Source organism: Pocillopora damicornis, chromosome 13, assembly GCF_964200805.1.
Source record: "Pocillopora damicornis chromosome 13, jaPocDami1.2, whole genome shotgun sequence".
In the NCBI taxonomy this organism is placed as follows: Eukaryota; Metazoa; Cnidaria; class Anthozoa; order Scleractinia; family Pocilloporidae; genus Pocillopora; species Pocillopora damicornis.
In genome coordinates, this window is record NC_142682.1 from 14463945 (window position 1) to 14480979 (window position 17035).

Genomic DNA, 17035 nt, shown 5'->3' on the forward strand with positions numbered 1-17035 from the left:
AAAAACAAACAAAAAAGAAACACTGATAGGTTTCGACAGAATGAAAAACTATGGGCAACATCGATATAGCAGCACGAATTTTCTCTTGAAGAGCTTTATCTGAATACAGTTTATAAAAAAAAGAGTACAGCGTAGCTACATTAGAAGGCGTTTAATGTATAAAAAAAGGATTATTCTATAGAGAAAATCTAAACCAGAGTAATTAAAACAGAGCAGAGAAGACTTTTTCTAGGAACAAATTGTTATCCAGGTAAAAACAGAGCAAACTATCTGAAGCGCGTCAAAACGTGACTTACACGCATTCGGCCTTTTCACTCGCAAGATCTCACTAGAAATTCTCCTTACCGTCTGCATACAATTCTTATTATGTTCGTTCGCAGAATTTGGTCTTGGATCAACGAATTATCCCTTGATTTATATTTTTCTTTATTCTCATCACTTGTCTGCTTGATACTTATTGAAATTGTGAGAAGAAATTCTGCCTTGATCACTCATGGGAGCCTAAATCCTAACAGTTGCTTGGTTGAGACAATGAAGAGTGAATTTTCTGGATCAATCACAAAGCGAGGTGTACCGAGACCATAGCAGTCCCTTATCACTTCCTCCACTGTTAGGGGCCTCTTTACACAAATTCGGGTTACTTGTTTAACTCGAGCTGAATCACCGAGAAGGAAAACCTTTAATGCAATGCCGGAAATGTTTGAAGGCGGTTTACATGCGAAAAAGCTGGATCAGACCCAACATGGAGGATTGAGCTGTGTCCTGTTCCTTCATGTTAACACTGGCGCATAAGTTAACTCGGTTGTATCTTTAACTTAATAAATTAGCATGCATATTTGTCTCGCTGTTAGTAATTCTACCCTTTCTATACTAATTTGAATATCATCGCTAATTGAATGTGCATAAAGTTCCATCATCACAAAATAAATTCAGTTTTTGCAAACAAACGAAGCTTTCAGCAACCTTTACAAAGCAGGTATGTATTCCTGTAAGAAAAAGTCCTTTTTTTCCGGCGTCCTCTAATCCGCGTATTAAACATTTCACAGCATTTCTCCATTTCATTTTCTTGAAAAGTTGGTGCAAGATCTCTTCTAGGTGTACATCGCGCTACTGTAGGAGAGAAAACTCGAGTTGTCATAAACTATAAATAAAATTTGTCATTTACCAGGCAACAGGTCCGTGAGGGAAAAAAACGATGCCCAAGGAGTCTGGAGTATAGCGTTAGTCTGAAGGCCGCTTTGCCGCGAAAGGCGTGGAAAATTTCCATCTCCGTGGACTGTACAGTAAAAATGTTGCATCTATTGCGAACGCGATTTGCTAATCAGACTCGAAGATTTAACATTTGATTCGCAGAAATGCTTCAGAAAAAATTAAGAAGTTGTCTTTCGGTGCACGCGTAAAAATCCATTAAACATCAGCGAAAAGGTACAAAAGAGATAACTGGCTATTTAGAGCCTACCAAACTAAAATTGAGCACGACTTACCCGTCAGTAACAAGAGGCTGTCTCTCATCGTCCTTAACATGACCATCGCCCTAGGATGAGGAAACAAAACAAAACATGTTTAACTTCATAGCGTTTTGTAACTAGCTACAACTACGATAGAAAGTATTTTGAGCATTATATTTTCGATCTTTAAATCAACCAGAGTAACAAAAGGCAAAACAAATCAAAGCAATAACAATTATCAAGTAGCTTTGCAAAGCGACGATTTCTTCCGCCGGAAAGGATATCTGGATAAATAAATCCGTGTACTAAGAAAGAATTTGCTTTACAGACATGAGCGAGGAACTAATAGACACACAATCGACCTTCTCCGCCACAGATCAGCGAATAACAAATATTGGAAAACAAATATCTTTACGAGTACGTCATGGGTAACGAACCACTCAGGTTGATACCGGCCTTGCGCATGCGCTTTGAAAAGGGCTCACTCCAGGAGCCTGTGGTAGTGGGAATTCAGCGGTTCTACCCATTTCAGGTACCAAATCTCACGTTGATGCATATACCATAGGGAACACATTCCTTTTTCATTAACATATGCATTTTTTACCAATATTTAAGAACCTTTAAATCTGATTTACCTCATTTACAAGCAATTCTAGATCGTTTTTCTTCTTATTGGCCGTCAAGATCAGCAACAACAGGGCTACTAGAATGAACAGGGCTCCCAGCCCCATCAGAAAATATTGTATCACCTCTGTTATTGTGATTGGTAAATACACCTTGTGACGAAAATCGGCTGCTTTCCCGTCGGTAATTACAAAACTCTGAGGAGTTAAACTGCAAATTGTTAGACCTCCGCCACTTTACATATTAAACAAATTACAGTAGCTAAAATTCTCAACTCGTTTTTTTTTCCCCAAAGTTTTTCTAAGCTTGAAATTCTTTAGAGACTCTCAAATGACTCCTAACGTAAGGATGCAAAGGAGAGGAGTAATTGAAGCTAAAATTGGCCTTACCTCACTAGCGTACATCACAGGAAGGAAAACTTTCGAAAATTTCCCATTAGTTGGACTGCAAAAAAAAAAAGCATATCAGCATATCTTTAAGTGCCTTTTTAAATCATTGATTTTAAAAATGTTGACACAAGTTGGGAGAGTTTAGGCATGATTGACTGATGGTCACGTAAACCAAGTTTTCAAGAGGCGCCTAGGACTCTTCAGCTCGCATGGTATTCAGCAAAACGCAGTAAGTTTATATCCAAAATAAATTTATATCCACTTACGCGAACATTTTCACAGGCTCCACGGCAATGTTGATTTGAATCCTTTTAGCTGCCCTCATAACAATGCCAGTAATCTGGAAAAAAAAGTTTCAGTGACAGACAGAAGAATTAAGGATTGACCAACATGACTGAAAGTTAAAGAAAGATGTTTGTTCGTCCGGTCACTGCCATAAGGACAAAGAAAAAGAATCTGAGTCCCCATGAGGAGGTGAACCAGACACCTTTGTATTCCGCCTTCCGATTCTCTACTCCTGGGCTAAAGAGAGTTTGATGTGTGGGTTGAGCCTTCACCAGCTTCAGACGTGACGTGCAACCATCATATTGTCACGATCAGTAATATGCTACGAAAGCTAGTCGTTGTTAGTAATGGTAATAGGAATTCGGTCTGTAATCATACGAGTGATTAACAAAATCGGACGACCGCGAAGCGGGAGTCCGATGGGTCAATCAAGAGTATGACTACGGACAGAATTGGACGACACGAAGTCCTGTTACCAATTAATCATAACCATTACAATTTCCTGAAAAAAAAAATGCATTTAGGACAAACATCTCCTGTAAGGACAATGTCTAAAGCAAAAAATTTGGAAACTTCCTAGTTTCTTTATACAGGGTAAGCGGTTGTTGTTACGGTTATTGTGATCAATTTGAGATTGGTGGATTTAGCTGAGTGGACTTAGTATGATTGGCTGCTTCAACTGTTCGATTATAGGTGTCCGATTACAGCCAACTGTCCAATTACACTGTCTGATTGCAAGTGCACAGAGTGATTAGTGAAATATAAAGCAGCTGATACATCAATCATATTTGAGGAAATCGTAATGGTTATGATTAAAACGTTTATCCCAAGAGCTTATGTATGCGAGACAGACGATAAACGACAAAGCCCCTTGAATTACATCTCTTGGTATTATCTAGACAAAGCCTATCGTTTAACCCTTTAACTCCCACATGTGATTAACATGTAACTTCTCCCAATAATATTCTCTCCACATCCAACAAACAGGTCATAAGAGAACTCAAACATATCAGTTCGAAATTGTTATCTTAATCTGACACCAAACTCTCGATACTGATTTTATAAAGAAATGTTCGGCAGATAGAGGGGAGAATCAACAATCAGATCTTGGCAGCTAAATGGTAAACTACCAAGATCTGATCGTTTATTCTTCCCTCTCGTTGCTAAACATTTCCTTTAACCCTTTTCACCCTAACATCAGTTTGCATATTCTCTATACTGTTCTCTGTACTTTTCCTATGGTATTTACAAGGAAAATTGAGCTTCTTGGGTGTGTGATCATTTCCTTTATTCTCATAACCCTGATGTTTGATTCGGTAGTAATGCTGTAAGGAGAAATTGCAAGTCACTCAAGGTGCAAGTTACTCACAACTTAAGTGCAAGTGCACTCACTCACTCAAGATGCAAGTCACTCCTAAGGGTTAAAATTAGTTCCTAGAATTTGGTGTTAGCTGATGATAGCAACTTCTATCTGATAAATTTGAGTATCCTCGTTACCTGTTTGTGTGGGATACTGTATGGATTATAGGGAGAAGACACAAGGTTATCAGTAGTGAAAGTTTAAGAATTAACAGGCTAGTTCGTTATCATGAGCTACCAGCATGCAATGCAGCATGAAAATGTTGTGGATTAGGAAGGTTTTCTGTTTTGTGGAAACAAATCTTTACGCTTCAAGGTGGCTGAAATTCCTTCTGGGAACTAACACGTAAGATTTTCTGTACAAGAGGCAGAACATAAATAAGGGAAAATTTGCCGACTTCTACAGTTATACACAGGGAAGCAACAAGGAAGATGTATTCTACGAAGAGATGCGTGGACTGAGTTGAGTAAGGAAATGAAGAATACAAACTGACACTGAATTTAAATGCAGGTGTTTACGCTTGACATTTTTGCAGCGTCCTATTTTGCGAAATTTCTTTTATCTGTGAAAACTTACTCTTACGAGAAATAGAGCAGTTTCAATTGAGGTTCGGGAGTAACCATACTTGCTTTGGTTTTCCTTCGCACTGTAATTGGTCCAGAAAACTCACGCCACCTCCTCAACCAATCAAATGCAAAACTTAAACTAATCGCGATTTTGTCTCCCGCGTTTTCCCGCGTTTCGAGCGATTTGGCTCCTTTTAATTGAAGTTCTCATTGGCTAATGATAATGTCCACCTTCTCTCAGGTTGGCTGTTGTCATTACTTTTGTTTTTCGAAACTCAGCTGAAACTGCTCTGTCAGTAAAATGCACAAAATTTGAAATCACGTATGTTTCTTTGCTACACAGTTAATTAACTTGTTGTACTACTCTACTAACCGGTTCGATATCAACGTAAGTTTCGTGTTTGCTCTTCTCTGGGTTAAGCCCATGAACCGCTTCTAACAAGGACTTGTCACTTTGGTAGAAATGAGGTGGCGATAACACGACAGGTGGATCTGGAGAAACAAAAGCGTTAAAAAAATTATCACTAAATGACAGTAAAGATAAACAGGCTTGTACTTAAACCAACTCCCTCTCACAAGACGATAGAGGCCATGAAAAGCGTAGCTAAGCTAGTGCAGGTACTATCACTGGCCGAATGATATAAATGGCTGAGAAATTACTGACGCTTGTTTCCCTGAAACGAGGACAATTTCTTGTCCCGATTGGTTGATGCACTTTGTAATCTCTTCTTTAAAGTTTTTACCAGAGCAAGTTACAAGTTGTGCGATGATGAATCGTAACAACAGCAGTTCAAAAGAATAATTTTGACTTTTCACAACATTTCTCCCTAAAAGTCTCAACTTCGTGCGCTAGACCCAGTTTCCTTGGCTTATGCTCGAACATACAAACGTGGGCCATATATTCGCCAAAACTTGAGCCAATCAAAGAGCACGAGCCGCGCGAGTAATTTAACCTTTACACCCTAACATCAGTATGCATTTTCTCCCTACTATTCTCTCTACATTTCCTAAGGTGCTGACAAGGAGAATTTGTTTAAAAATCAAGATTTTCTTCATTTCCTTTATTCTCATGACTTAAATGGTTGATTCAAGGGTGATATTGTAAGGAGAAATTAGATTCTAGTCACTGCTGGTGGGTGAAAGGGTTGACGTGTATTTAATCAACTCTGCTTCAATTTGTTACTGTCAACAAAAAAATATTACTGATAAGCAAAGAGGAAGAGTATTGATAAGCGAATCTTAGGGCTGTAAACTTTCTTTTGACTTACTCAATGGCTGACAGCGGCTGATGTTCAGCAAGCCAGTGGGTAAACAGCCAGAGGGCATGCAGAATCCCTTATTGGGCTTGTAAGTATCACCATTCAAGTAAAGTTTTTCTGGTGCTGTGAAGCGGTACAGCTTAATGTCCTTTACAGTCTGATCGGATTCATAGACAAAAAATAAAGATCTGTGGAAAAAGGAAATCAAAACTTCACATAGACGAAAATATATTTTGCTCTGGCGAGCGACTTTTGATATTTTTTTCCCTAAAACCACAGTCTAGATGCATAAAACAATTTTTAATTGAGCTTCCAGAGTAAGCCATGATTGCTTGGATATTTCTCAACTTTGCCACCTGATTGATCCAGTTAAAACTAGCGCCATCCTACCAACCAATCAGATTCAAAATTAGAACCAATCGCAGCCAATAAGCAGTTTGTTTATTTTTACTTTGCGTTTTATTGGCTCCTTGTTAGAGTAGACTGTTCTAGGGGTTCAGTTAGTAAAGCGGAGCGAAATAGTGCACGGCGCGATAGTATTGGTGGAGTGAAAAAGCCGCGGAGGTTTGGGACGGGAAAAATTTCATCACATAACCCGACCCAGACCCCCTTTTTTCTTCACTCCCCTGCTACTATCGCGCTTCATTTCACTAACTGAACATCTGCATGCTGCAACATGCTAAGGCTAGAGCTTCAATATTTGCGTCAAGTCTTGGCGCTGGATGCTTCTTAGACTGAACGGCCGTTACCTATCCCTGGTCCTGAGCGACAGTTCATATCACTGCTCATCACGACCACATGCCATTTCATCGCACACAACCCTACCCTCCCCTCCCCTCCCCTTTTCTTCCGTAACATCAGTGATATGTTGCACCATTTCATCGCACACAACCCTCCCCTCCTCTCCTCTTTCCTTCCGTAACATCAGTGATATGTTGTACCATTTCATCGCACACAACCCCCCCATCCCCTGCCCTTTCCTTCCGTTAAATCAGTGATATGTTGCATTTTCAGTGCTACAGGAATTAGAGTAACAAGTCCTAAGGGGTCAAGAACACTTCACCTGCAAACTTCTGGAGAAAAGGCATATAATGTCGCATGTTTATCAACACCTGGCGAAAATTGAGTACCATCTGCAAGACAAAATAGGAAGATTCTATACACTTTGTTAAAGCAAAAAAGACGTTAACAAAGAAAGAAAAAAAAGAAAAAGTTTTGAGGACAAAAGGTGCAAAATTTCCTATAATTTTGCTGGTAACATGTACTTAAACAGGCCTTGAAATCTGATAAGTTGTTTTGTTTTTAGTGGTACTTTCTCATTAGCTGAGAAAAAGATGCAATTTGTTGCAAAAAAATCAAGTGATCCGTGGATTAATCACATTGCTTAGAGCCAATCAGATTACAACGATCACCAGTGATTTCAAAATGGATGTAATAAAACAATTTAATTAACACAACCAACTAGTCTAGCCAGTTTAACCAATTAATCAGTCACTTGATACAGTTGGCCAGGGGAGCCTTAAAAACCTGAGAAATGTCAATGTACCTGTTCCATTAATCATATTTGCATACTTGTCACTCCACCATGATAAATGGCTGCAAATGTAAACAAAATTTGATCTTTTAGTTTAAAAGCACCAAATCATGAATATTAGACAACTATACAAGAATTCTTCACCCTTTCACTCCCAAGATCTCCCTAGTTAATCTCCTTACTGTCTGCCATACAATTCTTATGCTGTTAGTGAGGAGAATTTGCTATTGGATAAACCAATATTTCCCTAATTGATAGTTTTCTTTATTCTAATCACTTGTCTGCTTCATGTTGTATTGCTATTGTAAGGAGAATTTCTGTCTTGGTCACTCATGGGAATTAAGGGATCAATAGACTTAATTTGGGAGGCTTTGATTTCTTCTTAAAGCACACTTACAGCACATTAACTAATAATAATTGTTTAATAACAACTATTCCCTGCACTCTGAGAAGAGCCAAGACAAATGACATTCATTTGATGAGTTACATTAAGCTGTTCTAGCTACTTTTACAACTTCAAAAATGCTATTTGAAAAATTTTTTAAGAGTTTTTATGTCAGTCAAATTCAAAATGCTTTGGGAGTGGGATTGTGTCATAGTGAAACACTGAAATGCTTGACAAGTTTTTAAAAAAATTTTTATAAAGAAAGGCATCTTTCTGCTTGATAAATGAATGAAGGGGTAAGTTTCTAAAGAAACTGTGGTGCTGCGTCGGTGGGAGAGTATAGAAGGTAATTTAGTGTTAACAACTGGGTTGAAAACGTAAATTAGCCACCATAAAGAGTAAAAAAGCTGACGTTTCGAGCGTTAGCCCTTCGTCAGAGCGATTCTGCTTGATATCTTTGTGTTTCTAAAAAATAAAAGATTCACAGTGCAAGAAAAAGAAACTTGATGTTCCAACTAACTTTGAGAGTATAACTAAAAAAAAATGATGCAAAAGTTCTAGACTAAAAAAAATTTGCAAACAAATTGTTGACAACAAATAAGATTAATAGAACTGAAAAAATTTAATTTAAACTCACTGAGATTCAATGAATGACAATTATCACATTACCAATAAGGAAATAGTCATGGAAAAATAAACAGTCTCTATGGAAACAGTCTCTATGGAAACAGTCTCTATGGAAACAGTCTCTATGGAAACAGTCTCTCTAAGCATCTGAGGATGTATGAAAGGAGGCTACAGGCCCTACTCCACAAAACGTAAGCAACAAAAGTGGCATAGTATCATTGTTTGACATGCACATAACCTTCACACTTACGATTCTCCTCTCCACATAGTAAATTGTTCAAGCTTGTTGATGTCAGTTTGTCCACTGTTCACAGCACTTATTCCATAATATGTGTTGTTATACTGAAAATATATTTAGTTCATTAAAATTAGCTAGCCCCAGGGCAAAAAAATTTATTCCACTCCCACCTCCTTTCAGTTATTCAATACTGAATAGTATATGTACTTGTTTAAACAGCTTCATAATGCACTTAAGGGTATCGTCTTCTTAATGGTCCATATGCTTTAAATTATATATTTTCTTTCTATGAATGATGCAGCAGGTTTTACAAAGTTGTCATATTTCCGCAAAAGAAATTAGCCCAGCTGAATATACTCCACTTATACAAAAGTGAGTTGCTTTTTGCAACTTCTGATGGGTTTGCACAGATAATTATCTCTGTCTTTCTGGTGTCAAATGACACAGAGGGAAGCCATTTGCATTGTGCCAATTGCACCAGTTCTATACCACTTTCCAGGGCCTTAAACCTTGATGTGGACTTTTTCTGGCAGCCTTCAAAAGTAATAATGACAAAGGTGAATAATATTTCTGATCACTTACCTGTAACTGGACAAAGTCTGTTAATCCATCCTGCCCTGGGCAAGTGAGATTTTTATCTATGATGGGTATATGAATTCCTTGGGTGGCCTTTACTAAGAACTCCAAGAATGGATCCTTATATCCCCACAGGATATCATACACAGTCTTCCTTTGAAACAACTTGACTTTGTATAATTCAGCTTCAATTAGCATTCCAAGGAAACAGAATTCATGCTTCTTGTCATAGTTGTTGTTTCTTACCCACAAAGCCAGAGTCTGTTGCACAAGAAAAAAAGTAAAAGTTTGCCAGAGCAGACTCAAAATGTAAACAATTCAGTCATCAACTCTTTAACTCTCACAAGTGACTGAGGCAGAATTCCTCTTTACATTATTAATACCATGTCATGCAGACTAGTGATAAGAATGAAGAAAAATATGAATTAGGGGATTATTAGTTGATCCAATACCAAATTCTCCAAACTAACATTATGAAATTTGTATGACAAGCTGTAAGGAGAATTATTAAATGAGATCCTAGGAGTGAAAGGTTTAACACTTCCCCTTGTGTAATTTCAAAAGTTCTGGTTTAGAAAAAATAAAATGAGTGACTGATTCACAACTTAAAATAAATTAAAAGGATTGTATTAAAATTGCAAACAAACTTGCTTGAGGTTATATCCATTACATTCTAAGGCAGCTGGTCTACACTTTATAATTGTTATGGTTTATTTATAATGGCATTAAAATGACCATTTAATATGTTTGGAAAGAAGCCTTGATCTTCACTTACTGTGGGGGAAAGTCAAAAATAGACTTTCTTTGGTAAAGCATTGTCTTTTAGTGACTTTTTGAGGTTATCTAGGCTACATTATTGCACAAAGCAGTCCTTGAATAGTTATTACTAAATAATCCAGTGTAGAGTAAAATTTTCACTGGCTGAAAAATTAAAAGCTCTGCTTACCATAAGTGGAATATTCACAGTCATAAATGTATCATTCCTGTCATCACAGCCTTCACAAGATGTCTCCGGATCAAAAACATAAGTTCTGTTTGGCATAAAAGTTACAATGCTCTTGTCACTTGTCCAGTTCAGCACCTCATTTGATCTAAGTTCTCTGCAAAATAAATTTATGCATTTTTAAAATATCTAATTATTCAAAACCACTCATTTCATACAGTAAAAAAAGTCACTTCATTCATGTAATTCTACAAAATATTTAATCCCTTAAATTTGACTCATTGCAATGAGCAAATTTCTTTCCTGAGGTGGATGGAAGGTAATTAGAGTGTATATTCCTTATCATTCTAAAGGCATGTCTTGCTGTAAAAGGTGAGGTCTTCAACACATTTGTGGGCACCAGCATGTGAAAAGCAGGTTACTTTGTTCTACTTATACTGGGAGTACTTTTTGATAGAGTATAATACAATCAATGCCAAAATAATCAATAGACAAAATCATAAAGTAGGTTGATGTAAAATAAGGAACAAAAGTGAACTAAAAGTACAAGTATATGAACAGAGGCACAAGAAAACAGGGTTAAGAAGTTATAATTGCTTTTAGTTTTCAAACAGATTGCTCTATAAGATAAGGAAAGTTCCCTAATTACCAATTGTACAGTTTTCTTTTCAAGGACATATCTGTGTACAAGGGTTTTTGGTAGGTTTTAAAGTAGATGGCAAAAACTTCAAAGTAGGCAGATAATGGGAGGTCTGATCTCTACTCTAGTGTTGTTAATTTAAGGGAAAAATAGGTGGCAAGATTGTTTCAGATAAATTGCAAAATTCCATCAGTAGCTTGCTTTATTGAAACCCCTGTTATACTGTTACATTGTGAGCATACCTGTAAGAATATGGACCTTTCTGCTCTACAGCAGGAACTGCTTTTCCTGTCATTACTTCCTCATGGTTTTTCAAGTCAAATACGTAATACTTCATGTACACAGGAAGTGAAGTTTTAACCCACTCTTCATACACTAAGCCACCAGGTTTTAGTTCAACACTCTGAAATAAGAGTTGATCCACAATCTATATTATTGTACAGTAGTCCAATGAGCATGGATTGGATGCACAGTTTGTTACAACCTGCCTTAAGGGTGCACTCATAGCTACAGCATATCATCAAAAAATTATGTCACTCATCTAGAAAGTGCATTCCATGATTGAAAGCAATTGAAGAGCAGGAGAATATACAAATTAAAAATGTAGTACTAACAGGTGTTTCAATAAGTTGAAAGAATATTATGCTCGCATGTCAGGTGATCCTCATCTTTATTTTTATAGTTTAGGTCTGTCACAAATGTTCTCTCAAGGAATCTTAATAGGACAAGACGTCCTAAATGAAAGACCTTCCTTTCTATATGAAATAAGTAAAAATAACATTTAGGTCACTAGGAACGTTTTAATCATTATAAATGGCAAATTTTAAGTCTGTGGAGGCCTATAATTGTGGCACAATTTCACATTGGAAATATTAAGTTTGGTAACACCAGTTAAAATGTCGTGCCACGAGACAAGTACATAATATACCAAGCAGTACTTGCATAGAGAAACTTTGATGTACAAAGAAATTACCTGTACTAATGTTATATTTACGATGAAAAAACAGCTACGAGTATTAACATGAAACCACTTGATGATAGAGCAAATCAGTCGAAGTCAAAGTGCGAAGTTCGGTTTTGTGCAACATGTAAAGCATATGACTAAAACGACAAATCTACGGCAAAATTTTATTCTTAGGATTAAACCAATCCAAGATCTCACCGAAACAAGGCAGAGGAGGTACATGTGCGACTTCGTTTCAAAAAAAAATTTCGTGGGCACTTGCGCAATTTTCCTTTCTCAGCTTTTGCTGGGCATTAAAGGAAACGAGTGAAAAGAAGGACAATGACTTTTCTTCGAACAAAGTGTCTATGAATTTAAGTCCTACTAAGACGCATATGAAAGGCTTTTCAAGACCAAACTTTCCACACCTTAAAGCGTTGTCTATGCAAAAAATTTAAAGGAAGCTTGAGCTTACCTGATCCACTTTGTTCTTGATTATGTTCGAGAACACTCCACCGACATCTAAAACTAAGCCAGCCACAAGGAAAAAGACTCCTGTTATAGCAAAGCTTATGATCAAAACTCTTCGGCTACAACAGCCACAGCAACGACGTCTTGACTCCATGAGGACAGGAATTAAATCTATCCTCCAACAGCTATAGAGGAACTGCGTAGTTGAAAATGTTGCAACGTGATCCAAGACTTTGACCTTTTATGGCTAGTTTAGTGGAAATCTAATGCTTCTCGGAAGTATAAACTGGGAATTTGACTCCACAAGAAATTCAATGAAGAATTTATTTGCCGAAGTACGTCATGCATAATTCCCCATACATGACGTATCTACCAATACCTGGCGACTGTACCGCTGATAAGGAGCCAAAGTAACCCTGGGCTCGAGGTTTCAATTGGGTATTACGGTTGAGTAGTCAGCGGTCTCGTATAAGTACTCCTGCCAATCATGCCGCTGTGACCCTGGGCTCGAGGTTGATGAAGACTTCGAAGAGTGGTGGAAATCATTTTCTTATCATTGGGATATCTCTAGTAACTGGTATTGTTCTTCTTGTAAATGGCTGGATCCTTAATGCTGGAAGTGTGTTTGAAAACCGAGCGTTTTCGAACTTTATCAAGAAACAAATGAATCAGGTAAAGCTCCGTCCTTCAGTAGGAGCTCATTGAGGATGCGGAAAATTTGGTTGTGTCCTCGTGAACAGGTACACAAAGAAACGAAACATTAACGAATGCGTCACAACTCCATGTATGGATATGAAAACAATAGGAATTCCCCCGTGTACCGGTACACCAGGACAGCCCCGAAAATTTGGTCTTTTACAGTGTTTGGGGCCGTAAACTGCAACTCGGTCGGCTTGACAACGATTATTTTTTCGGCTGCCATCTCATTTGCAATAGTATTCTAAGATTGGACGTTCAATTTTGATTTACGCCAATTCGTATCCTAACCTCCTTCTCAAAGATGACAGGCCCAGAAATCCGTTCCTCGATTGCCTTTCACAAAAGACCTTTCAAGATTCAATTTTGTAATTGGCACTTTAAAAAGTGTTTGAAAGCTCTTGGGTACTTTTCATTACATCCGTGAAGAAAAAATATTAAACCTTTATTGCAAAAACTTTAGGTTTGCATAAGAGTAATGTAGCCAGGTCAAATTCCAGATCCTAAGGCAGTGTGCAAATGCTAAAATCCCTATCTGAGGGGGAGTCCTCTCAGTCAATTCCTGTGGATAGCCCACACCCCCCTCCCCCCATCCTGAGACAAACCATTGTTAGGTGCTATAGGAGTACTCAAGCAAAGTTGAGTGATTTAATCAGTCTTTGATTGTTCCATCAACATTTCAATATATGTACTAGGAAGGTAAACCAATAGAAAGGTGGTCTGTTGCTTTTGTTAATCCTTTAACTCCCAAGATCTCAATACTAATTCTCCTTACTGTCTGCTATACAATTCTTGTGATGTTAGTTTGGAGAATTTGTTAGTGGATCAACTTATAATCCCCTGATTGATATTTTTCTTTACTCTTATCACTTGTCTGATTAATATTGTACTGATATTGTAAGGTGAAATTCTGTCTTGGTCACTCATGGGAGTTAAAGGGTTAAGAAGCCATTGGGTTATGGATGTTATTAAAAATTTAAATCTTTGACCTAAGAAAGTGTGCATGGTGTCTTAGCTAATAAATAGTGCAATTTAAGTCATTCAGTGAGGAAGTGTACATATTAAGTTTTATTAACCTTTCATTTGTTGCATTTCAACAAGGAAATGGCCGCAGATAAACTTGGATTTTTATTTGCACGAAAGGAAGCCATGACTGAAATAACAAAAATGGTCAAGAAGTTCCCACCATTGCTTGAGAGGACCTTTATCAGCTGTGAGAATGAAGGAAAAGTCAAAAGTGGGGAAACTTCTGAATTCCGTGTGCTTCAGTGGAATGTCCTTGCTGATGGTAAGCAGATATTTTTACTAACCCTCATCTTTATGGTCATATAGGCCCTGCTATGCACTTGTCTCATGAAAGACTGCAAGCTTTACATTTCCAAATTTGCAGGTAGCACTCAGTTTGCAAAGGAAAAGAAACTCCAGAAAAATTAAAACTTGAAAAATCTGAATGAAAAACTCTGCAAGTGTCTCATTATATTCTTACTTTCTTGCCTTTCCCAAATAAATATGATCCATTGACAAATTATCCACAATTTCAAGATCCCCTCTGTACCACTCAACAGGAAAGAAGATATGAAGATATCAGGTTTCTTTCCTCACATATTGATGTTCGGCGGATTCAGTAGAAATTGGCAAAACTAGCTATGGTTAGTAATTTCACTTCTGCCAGCAAAACGAAATACCAGTAGATTGCGAAGACTTGATTATATTTAGGATGGAAAGTAAGATATTGATCATGTATTGAATAAACCCCTTTACTCCCATGAGTGACCAAGATAGACTTTCTCCTTACAAAATCAATAAAATACCAAGCAGACAAGTAATGAGAGTAAAGAAAAATACCAATTAGTGGATTACATTAATTGATTAAATACTAAATTCTCGAAACTTACTCATAAGAATTGTATAGCAGAAAGCAGGGGGAATTACTTATTAGAACTTGGGAGTGAAAAGGTTAATGAATCTATCACAAGCATCTAATGTCTTGATTCCTGTTAGCGCTGAGCACTTCAAGTCCAACTGATAACTTTATCAAGAGTCCACCTGAAGCTCTTCTCTGGTCAAAACGAAAGCTCCGATTACTTCAAGGGATATTGATGTATGATCCAGATGTCATAGCCCTAGAGGAAGTTGACCATTTTGAAGATTTTTTCTTGCCCTCACTTCAAAAACTTGGATATGAGGGACTGTTTGTGGCTAAAAGAGAGTCTCCATGCCTCAAGTTTGCAAATAACTCAGGACCTGATGGCTGTGCTTTGTTTTATGATCGAGACAGATTCTCTCTTCAGAAGCACAGAGATATCTCACTAAAGGATTCTAGTGGAGAAATCACTAACCAAGTTGCTTTGATAGTGAACTTATTTGATAAAATCCAAGGCAAAACTCTTTGTGCTGCTGTCACTCATTTGAAAGCCAAAGAGGGTCATGAAGATTTGCGGCTGAGCCAAGGAAAAAGTCTTTTGCAGTCAATTTCTGAATGCATTGGTGATGATAAGGCTGTGATAGTACTTGGAGATTTTAATGCAGAGCCATCAGAGCCAGTCCGTAAACTGATGGAGGATAATCAATACTTGAGAATGAAAAATGCATACGTTACTGCAACAGGCAAGAACCCAGAGTTCACAACCTGGAAGATTCGCCCAGGAAAAGAAGTGAAACATTCTATTGACTATGTATGGTATTCTGAGAACCTTAATGTTACAGGGTGCCTAGAAATTCCGGAAAGTGATGGTGTTCCTGAGGAACGCTGCCCTAGTTTACAGTATCCATCTGATCATTTTTCTTTGGTGTTTGATTTCTGCTGGGGATGAAATCTCCCATAATTTCCAATTACATAATATTTTAAATTTTGTCATTGTTTGATTTATGGAGACATTGTTAGCATGATGTTGGCATTGACACGGTGGTGAGAGCAGTCACCTCCCATCACTGTGGCCCAGGTTTGATTCCAGGACCTGGTGTCCAATGTGGGTTGAGTTGGTTTGAGTTTGGTTCTTGTCCTCACTCCAAGGGTTTTTTCTCTGGGTCGTCTGCTTTCCCTTCCTCTTCAAAAACCAACATTCCAAATTTCAGTATTCCAGCTGGAATGAGTGGACTGGAAGAGCCACCTTGTGGAATGTCCACTCATCTATATAATTATTATATTAATAATAATAATAATAATAATTATTAATATTATTCCATTCTTGGTTAAGGAACTCACTTAAACAAACACCTTTGCACAGATTGAATCAGTTTCATCCCTAGTAGGATGGAGAGAGTTGCCAAAGAAATATCATTACACAACAGACATTCAGTGAAACTAATGTTCAAGACAACAATGAAGGTTGAACTATTTTAGCTGCATTATCTAAGTTTTTTATCTCGGATTCTGATGACAGATCCAAGACATAAGAAACTCAGAATTATGAAGCTGGTTTGAGAAGAATTTAAACCACAAGGAAGAATTTACTATTTTCATTTTGCCTCATATTTAGATATACCCCCAAGAAACATTACAAACATATGATTTTAAAGGAGAATAAAGAGAACCAAGTGTAACTTAATTTCTCTAGAGAGCTATGAGCCTTTTGTTTTAGGTTTAATTATCACATCTTCCAGACAAAGAGGGTGTTATACATACCCCAATATCATAATCCTATAGCTACACCTCTCTGAGTCAAAATGATTGTACAGTGAAAAAATAAAAGAAAAAATTAGGACCAGTGAAATCAAGGTGTGTGTATTTCTACTCCAGGTTTCTATTTAACTGAAATGTGAACAAAATAGTGGGAAGGAATACTTTGCATATATATGATAGAAAGTACAAATTCATTTTTTTGAGGACTTGAATTTGTGTTGTTGCTAGATTTTGAAAGCTTGTAATAGCTGTGCAATACAATAATAATTATTGGATTTATTGATAGAAGTGACAGGAGAAAGTTTCTGATCGTTTTTACTCATTCGATATTTGATAATGAAAGCAAAAGACGAGATGAGGATGATGTTTACTTTCAAGATACCCTTTTGTCAACGGTTTTTCATCACGTGAAGGAGCTATATGAAGAAT

The 17035-nt window shown here is 37.3% G+C and overlaps 2 protein-coding genes across 3 annotated transcripts; one reads left to right on the plus strand and one right to left on the minus strand.

The window, feature by feature from the left end:
• Nucleotides 1–136: 136 nt before the first annotated feature.
• On the minus strand, nucleotides 137–12669 carry LOC113680210 (lysosome membrane protein 2). The gene is made up of 14 exons (XM_027197230.2): nucleotides 12293–12669; nucleotides 11117–11277; nucleotides 10238–10391; nucleotides 9298–9552; nucleotides 8728–8819; nucleotides 7478–7527; nucleotides 6995–7064; nucleotides 5941–6119; nucleotides 5046–5164; nucleotides 2728–2801; nucleotides 2462–2516; nucleotides 2084–2269; nucleotides 1485–1534; nucleotides 137–1110 (listed from the first exon to the last, which is right to left on the minus strand). The coding sequence occupies exons 1-14, from the start codon at nucleotides 12440–12442 to the stop codon at nucleotides 1092–1094; spliced, it is 1614 nt and encodes a 537-aa protein (XP_027053031.2). The 5' UTR covers nucleotides 12443–12669; the 3' UTR covers nucleotides 137–1091.
• A 100-nt stretch (nucleotides 12670–12769) lies between these two features.
• Nucleotides 12770–16697, plus strand: LOC113680403 (nocturnin). 2 transcript variants are annotated; one of them, XM_089191797.1, is made up of 3 exons: nucleotides 12770–12960; nucleotides 14086–14272; nucleotides 14986–16697. In XM_089191797.1, the coding sequence occupies exons 1-3, from the start codon at nucleotides 12805–12807 to the stop codon at nucleotides 15795–15797; spliced, it is 1155 nt and encodes a 384-aa protein (XP_089047923.1). In that variant the 5' UTR covers nucleotides 12770–12804; the 3' UTR covers nucleotides 15798–16697. The 2 variants fall into 2 exon arrangements, with proteins under 2 accessions (XP_089047923.1, XP_089047924.1); XM_089191798.1 differs by having other exon boundaries at nucleotides 12786–13028.
• Nucleotides 16698–17035: the final 338 nt, after the last annotated feature.

Coding starts and splice junctions, on each gene's coding strand:
- LOC113680210 (XM_027197230.2), bottom strand. CDS start 12,442: ATGGAGTCAAGACGTCGTTGCTGTGGCTGTTGTAGCCGAAGAGTTTTG. Junction 2,270..2,461: donor CTGTGATGTACGCTAGTGAG/GTAAGGCCAATT, acceptor TTAACTCCTCAG/AGTTTTGTAATTACCGACGG. Junction 1,535..2,083: donor TAGAATTGCTTGTAAATGAG/GTAAATCAGATT, acceptor TCCTCATCCTAG/GGCGATGGTCATGTTAAGGA.
- LOC113680403 (XM_089191797.1), top strand. CDS start 12,805: ATGAAGACTTCGAAGAGTGGTGGAAATCATTTTCTTATCATTGGGATA. Junction 12,961..14,085: donor TCAAGAAACAAATGAATCAG/GTAAAGCTCCGT, acceptor CATTTCAACAAG/GAAATGGCCGCAGATAAACT. Junction 14,273..14,985: donor GTGGAATGTCCTTGCTGATG/GTAAGCAGATAT, acceptor GATTCCTGTTAG/CGCTGAGCACTTCAAGTCCA.